The 7,887-nt window shown below is 33.6% G+C and overlaps 1 protein-coding gene across 2 annotated transcripts in view; it reads left to right on the forward strand.

Annotated features, from left to right (window-relative positions):
* Window positions 1-3,400, forward strand: part of LOC108698967 (MAM domain-containing glycosylphosphatidylinositol anchor protein 2) — a 345,565-nt gene extending 342,165 nt beyond the window's left edge. For both annotated transcript variants that reach the window (XM_041573045.1, XM_041573044.1), the window contains exon 17: window positions 1,612-3,400. In XM_041573045.1, coding sequence (XP_041428979.1) covers window positions 1,612-1,700 — 89 coding nt within the window. In that variant the 3' untranslated portion in view covers window positions 1,701-3,400. The remainder of the gene's footprint in view (window positions 1-1,611) is intronic.
* Window positions 3,401-7,887: the final 4,487 nt, after the last annotated feature.

The raw sequence follows: 7,887 nt of genomic DNA on the forward strand, positions 1-7,887 counted from the left end.
ACTTTCATATATTCCCAATTATACCTTTAGTGTGAATATCCTTTATAAGTCACCATGTGTGGGAGTTCGAGTGGGTACTTACAAACATTTTAGCTGTAACATGTGCACATCAGAAGATTTTTACATGTTACAGCTAAAACGTTTGTAAGTACCCACTCAAACTCCCACATGTGGTGACTTATAAAGGATAATCACACTAAAGGTATAATTGGAAATATATGAAAGTGTGGAACTACAACGTTATAAGTAAATACTACACTTTTTTTTTATTGTTTATCCTCTTCATCCTATTTTTTCCCGTGAGCTTCATTTAGCGCTGAACTTTTAAACTTTGGATTTTATTGGGTTTTATTAATGTTTCAGTTATTCTTAAAGGACCAGTAACATCAAATGTTTTTTTTTTAATTTGTTAGTATAGAACAAAAAAAACTCCACAAAGACAAATTAAACTTTAAATCGCTAAGTCTTTATTAAGAAATAACTTACTGAAACTCCGCTTGCGCTCCTCTTCAGAAAAGACGATCCGGTAATCCATCGTGCAACGTTCAATTTCTCCTCCCTGCCTTCCTTATAGGCAATAGCCAGGGAGGAGAAATCAAACTCTGCATGATGGATCATCGCCCTGTAGCCTTTTCTGAAGAAGAGCGCAAGCGGAGTTTCGGTAACTTATTTCTTAATAAAGACTTAGCAATTTAAAAGTTTAATTTGTCGTTGTGGGTTTTTTTTTCGTTCTATACTAACGAATTTAAAAAAAAATTATATTACTGGTGTAGACTTAAGGTATGGAGATCCAAATTACAGAAAAATCTCTTATTCGGAAAATCTCAGGTCCCGAACATTCTGAATTGAAAATTATTTTCTTTGTTGTGTTATGATATTAGTATGGTGATAAACTGAGAGCTTAAAGGGATTCTGTCTTGATTTTTATGATTTTATGATGTCATTTTTATTTCTAAATTACACTGCAAATAATTCACTCTACAATTTAAATGTAATTCCTGAACCAGCAAGTGTATTTTTTTTAGTTGCAATATTGATGTGTAGGCAGCCATCTTAGATCATTTTATCTGGTCATGTGCTTTTAGAAAGAGCCAGCAGCTTAGGATGGAAGTGCTCCTTGAGACAGGACTCCAGTTCTTACAATGACTTTGCATGTTTTGTGATTAACAACCTGTAGCAATTATATTTACAAACAATTCAAAACTCATTGAAAATAAATGTATAATGAAATATTACTTACAATTAGAATAATATTTTTATTATGCAAAGTTAGGTGTCACAATTGAATGTAGCTATGTAAGCTACATATATACAAAACATTAATTTATTCAGTTTGGAATACAAAATCATAAAATCTAGAACCCTAGTAAATCACTCTCACTGATTCTCTCACTCTCTGATACTAGTTCATTCATTCAGTGCAGAGAAGTTTAGTAGATTTCAATTATGGCCCAACCCTGCTGACTTCAAGAACAAATGAGGTAGCTGCAGTGCTGTTTTTTGGAGGTGACCAAAAGTGTAGCTGTTTGGTTATTTAAATGCATCTGATCAAACGTTTCATGCAAAATTAAGAACTTCCAGTAATTATTTGTGTTTTATTTTTTATTCCAGCTCCATCATCTGGTGGTAATGGGACATTCATACATATATGGCTGTATCCAGTTTTTCTTTTTCTCTCTGTTTTAAGTCATCAGAGGTGACCATATCCTGGCAGAGGCTACAAAAGATTCCGTAGGCACCAGTATGAAGAAGAGTCTTTGTAAATGGACATCTGAAAAACAAACTACCAAAGAGTCCTTCACTAAAGCACTGGGAATGAACCGAACATGGAATATAAATTATTACAAACTACACAAGACCTGCAAATAGAGGAGATCTTGAATTGAAGTGCTTCTGTGGCTGTTGTGAATTCAGTATTATCTAATTATTCTCCTTTAAAAGGGAGTAATGAAATTTCTTGTCAAAGCACAAAGTCATGGCTGGTTTTGTTTCAAATGAATAGTTTGCTAGTTACCATGGACACCTAATGGCCTGCCAACTAAACCTCACAGTAAACAGGGTACGTGAAGATCTGGCATTTATTTTCAATCCAAGAAGGTTTTTAATACAGAAAAAAAGTAAGCCCTTTTGCCTTGGCTGCCTCCATTCTACACTCAAAGCTCCACCGAACAGTTGTTTCATATTATCATAGCTTTGCTAAATGAAAGGTATTCTATATCTTTTTGCATGCAAAATGACTCCAAGAAGAGCAGCCCTGTCCTAAAATCTTCATCAACCTGCAGGATTTTGCTTGTAGTCACTGGCACCAAGACCAATTCATCAAGTGTAATAAATAAACCAAACCACCACCTTTTATAAATTGCCAGGAAACCAAGTGCCTTCAATTAAACAAGCCTAAAAAGTTAGCTGAATAAGCTTGCACTGCTGTGAGTGGTTTGTGGAATATAAACTATTTTATAAGCAAAGTACATCCTATGGGTACTAATCCACAGGCCAGATTAAAAATAGGCTGTCAGAAGAACGTTAATTCATAAATTCTTGGAATCCGATTTATTTTGTCTCACCTTTTTAAACAGCCATGGCCTTCTCACATGTTATCTGTTTGTCAGTATCTAATATCTTTAAGTCAAAATTGGACAAAATAATTTTTCAGATTTCCAAAAAATATTGAAGGTGGTTTGAAAAGTTATTCAAATACTCTCCACTTTTTTATGAAAAAATGATTTCTTACACTTATCTACATTTGAAATGAAATCAGTCTGATCTCAAGAGGAGAAACAGAAAAAGCTCTGAGTATCTACGACTGCAATGCAAGTGACATCTACTGAAACACTGGGTCTGAACAATAGTCTTCATCTAAAAATTTTGAGGGTTTATGCCTCTGCCCTTTAATCAGACTCTGTGCAGACTGTGATATATTATTTTATTATGTTGGCAAGTTTCGAAACAAATATACAATTTTACATAAAACTGTAAAAATGACTGAGCTACCTGATTATCATACCTTAACCAGCCACTTTTTCAATGCATTGTTCATGTCCCTTATACTGTTGGCTATGAACATTTTGAAGTTTTTTTTTACTTTAAAAAAACATTTAATTTCATTTAAAATATTTTATCGACTGAAATTATTTTATGTTCTTTTAAACATGGTGGTTGCAAAATGTTATGCAAGTAATTGGGCTACAAATAAATAATAAAAATCCATAACTGCAGAAATTGGTTCAAAATAAAAAAAAGCACAAAGAAAATTTAGTAAATCCATGACAACGTTTTCTTTCTTTTTCTTTCTTTTTTTTTTTTTTTACTTCTATAGAAATGTTTGTGCAGATTCAGTAATTCAACTGAAAAATACTTTTACAGCTATGTTCAATAAAGCCTCTTTCCAGGTAAGGTATAATAAGTGGTCTGGTGGTCATTTTTGTCTATGCAACTACTTGATCTTTAATCTCTTTGACTTTTATCAATTTGCTAAAATATATTTACATTGATAGCAATCTTGGGCCTTAAACAATTTAAATCATCCTTTTCCTTTTTTGTTTAAGGGATTGTAAAAGCACATGCTCTATAAATGGACATGTATTACTGCATTAATTATTGGTGGAGAGTGACAATATTTAGTCTCGGTCTATGTTTTCTCAAACCAGAATGGTGCTAATCTCACACTGGTTTATTTTGCTCTTGTTGTTGAACGAGCATTCATTCTTCAACATTTATCCAGCAACAAATGAGCCTGCATAAGTTAACGTTCCTTCTGGCAATGTGGAAATGTTTATGTGTCTACAGCCAATGGGTTCCATGCTAAACATTTTCAATAATGTCTTTTATATGGCCTGTCCTGGCTTTAAACTACCTGAGAACTCTAGCCTAACTCAGACTTATGGGCCCATATACTGTAGTAAATCTCAATTTTTTCTGGTTGAAGTTTTAGTGGGGAAAACTTAGTGGAAAAAACCCTCAATTTTTTAGAGATATATCATACCCCAAAGCTACTAAAAATCTGAATCCAAAATTCTGCCATCTCAAACCTGTTGAGGTCATGTAGAAGTCAATGGCAGATGTCTCTGAAGTTGTTTCTTGACATTGTGATCTGCACTGGATAATCTGAAAAAGTCAGGTTTTCGTCCAATAATCCAAGTTTTTCAAATTATTAAACTTTTCTCAGGAAAAATTAGATAAATCAAGTTTTCAGAGCGTAAATCATATGATTTGAATTGACGCTTGATTTTGTTGACTGTTTTCATAAAAAAGCTACGATTTAATTGAGTTTAAGTAAATCAGACCCTTAGACTTTCCATAAATCTTCTAGTGTTTAGGCATAGAATTATTATTATTATTATTATTAACATGTATTTATAAAGCGCCAACATATTGCGTAGCACTGTAAAGTAAATCACATGAATTTTATACATAGAACATATGGAGTTACATACATCACAATCAGTACTGGTACAAAAAGGTGAGGAAGGCCCTATGCATAGGCATACACTCTAAAGGGAAGGGAGTAATACACAAGGTGTGGGAGTGGGCAAGATCGAATTTAGTGGGTGAGAAATGTGGTACTGTATGTGGTGTTCTTGAAAGCAGAAAGGTTGGGAGAAAGTCGGACAGAGCGTGGGAGAGAGTTCCAGAGGAGGGGTGCAGCCCTTGCAAAGTCTTGAATGTGAGCATGTGATGAGGTAATGAGAGAAGAGTTGAGTAGCAGGTCAGTAGAGGAGCATAGCAAGCGCTTGGGTGAGTATATAGAGATGAGTTCAGAGATGTAGGGTGGGGCAGAGTTATAAAGTGCTTTGAAAGTCAGGGTCATTAATTTGAATTTGATTCTGAAAGGTAACTGAAGCCAGTGCAGGGATTGACAGAATGGAGTGGCAGAGGAGGAGCGGTTGCTAAGGTGTATGAGCCTCGCAGCAGTGTTCATTATGGACTGGAGAGGTGACTGGAGGGGAAGGCCAATTAAAAGAGAGTTACAGTAGTCTAGATGTGATATGATGAGAGAGTGAATAAGAATCTTGGCAGCATCTTGGGTGATAAATGATTGTATTTTGGATATGTTCCTTTGGTGGAAGTGACATGATTTAGTAAGTGACTGGATATGAGGAGTGAATGAAAGGGCAGAATCTAGGATAACCCCAAGGTACCTGGCCTGGGGAGAGGGGGTGATAGTGGAATTGTTAGCTATGATGGATACTTCCGGGATGTTACTGGTGTTAGTTGGAGGAAAGAGAACAATTTCGGTTTTAGAGAGGTTTAAATTATTTAAGAATCCTGACAAAGTAGCCATATACTGCAACAAACAAGTTCCAAATAACTTTGTGCCACTAAATATTAAGATAAAACAGGGGATGCAATGAACACGACATAATGCTTAAATATATTGCAATATATGAAACACAAATTCCTGTATTTTTCTTATTTGCACAAAATTGTTTAATGCCATGTAATACACTGATATAGATACTACAATATTATGTACCACAGAGCAGATAAAAAGCTCACACTGGTTAGGATTTTACCAAATGGAAAGGGAATTCATATATATGTTATATGTGTTTTTTTATCAAGTCCTATTAAATTCGAAGAAAATAGAAGCATTCTGCATGGAGAAAATTGCTGCACCAAATTTGACTCTTTTTAGGTATTGCATTAAAAAAGTAATTTCAATTTTGTTGCTATTACACTATGGGGATTATTTACTAAACTCTGAATGCAAAAGTCACAAAAAGTTCGTGATTTTTTTTTATAAAATCAGACTTTTAAAAAATCACTCATTTTTTGGTATTTATTAAACCCAGAGAATGGAAAAGTCAGAATCTGAAAATCCAGCATCTCAGACCTGTCAAGGTTGCATATAAGTCAATGGGAGAAGTCCCAATGGGTTTACACTTTCAAAACATGTGACTGAACCCAATAAAAGGGGCATTATACACCCTTTTCAAAATTAGTTCAATGAATAAGACTTGTGCTATTTGTCAATTATTCTGCAGTTGGATTATCAATGCACAGGTACATAAATTATCTACCTACAAGAACAAAACATGGAGTAGCTTCAACTTCCCTTTATGCCCTGTTTAGTAAAATAAATAACAAAAAACATAAATTTTTCCTAATCAAAACAAAAGGCAAAAATGATTTAGCAAATCAACAGGTTTAGCACCCACTCAACTTTATTATACACAGATATACAGAGAAGGTAGTTCAAATTAGAGATGATTATATTTTTAGCATCAGACCAAAACCAATAATATTTAACATAAGAGGGAGAGAGAGGTATACTGTTTAATTAAATTTGGTTTCTTTTAATGAAAATCTGAACTGGATATACCTTTGCAACCAAAGACTGCATACAACAATAATTGCAAGCTCCAATATAACAAAACTCATTACATTGTTTTTATGTGAATGGTACCAAACTATGGAGGAAAAAACTTAATCTGAAATATAAATTCTTTGAATTCTAAAAGACACAGTTAATGTTCACAATGGGCTGTCCATTGATCATCTTCCATTTCTGTAAGCAGTCTTTAGCCTGTCAGCAATAACTTTCTCATTATTCAATACACACGGAGTGTCAACCACAGGCGATCTTTATATCAGCACTTACAATGCCACAGGTGAATCCAGTAGCTCTATAAAATGAAATAAAACAATGAACAACAGTCACAAGAAATCTCCCTGGAGCCATATATCATGCCAAGAATGATAAGCTTACCAACTATTTGTTGATGGTTTTTTTTTTATGAACTATAATAGGCAATTCCTGAATCATTTAAAAACACTATATGTAGCTAGAATGTAAAATAACCTACATTTGATGGTATGTGCTATAAAACATTAAGTTTCTGATTTAGATAATATATAACTACATATTTTTAGAATATAGCACTCATTTTTCACTTAATAGGTGTTATAAACATTTGAATAATACATGCATTTTTATATTTCAGACTAGCAGATGCCAATAGGGTAAAAAAGCACAGACTTCTATAATAATTACAATAATAACAGTGAAAGAATGAAAATACATTTTCCTTTTGTCAAGTTATTGCTATATTGCCTGGGTTTATAACTATACCATTAAATTAAAAATAATGCCAGATGACAAAATATTTCAGCATTACAACAAGTGTGGGTTACAACATTAGATTGCAAGGACCCAGGTGGGCTAATTCTCATTGCTGTTACCCAAAGCAACCAATGGGATCTTTGAATTAGCTGGCCTGTGTTTTGGATTATTGTCCCCTTATTCATTTTTGGTCAAGATTTATCAGATGTATCAAGGGTCTGATTAATTTTGCAAGGCACTGTATATCACCTATCACTGTATTTTTAGTGAGGTGGGTTGTATGTATTTTATCAATAAAAATATGATTATAGAAGGGTTGGGGCAAAGTTACATTGCAGCCAGATTATAAATTTCAGTAACAAAATTTAAAACGAATTTAAAACGAATTCGTCAAAAAGAGACTCACACAACCCCAAGTTCATCGTATAGCATCAGTAAGCAATGTAAATATGTAAATTTAGTTCTTGCATGGGTGGAACTTCATTCTAATATGGCCACACAACATGCACAACTGTAATATGCAGCAGATGCTATAGGTATGGGTAAGCATCTATTTAGCAACCTATAACCATAATGGGCCCTCTTTGTTGATGTGGTTTCTTATCCTCAACTACATAAGTATACTTTATAACAGTAATTACATTTAAAATTAAGGAAGTCTCAGTTAAAAAGAACAAAGTGCACTTCAGCATGATTATTTTAGTTGACTGAAACCACATAAAATAAGAATGTAATGAAAGTAAAAATTGAAATTTGAAATTTACTGTATTGTGTTTAGAAAACACAAATCTAGCTAAATAATTCATAAAGGCAGACTTCTTAAC

Source organism: Xenopus laevis, chromosome 8L, assembly GCF_017654675.1.
Source record: "Xenopus laevis strain J_2021 chromosome 8L, Xenopus_laevis_v10.1, whole genome shotgun sequence".
NCBI lineage: Eukaryota > Metazoa > Chordata > Amphibia > Anura > Pipidae > Xenopus > Xenopus laevis.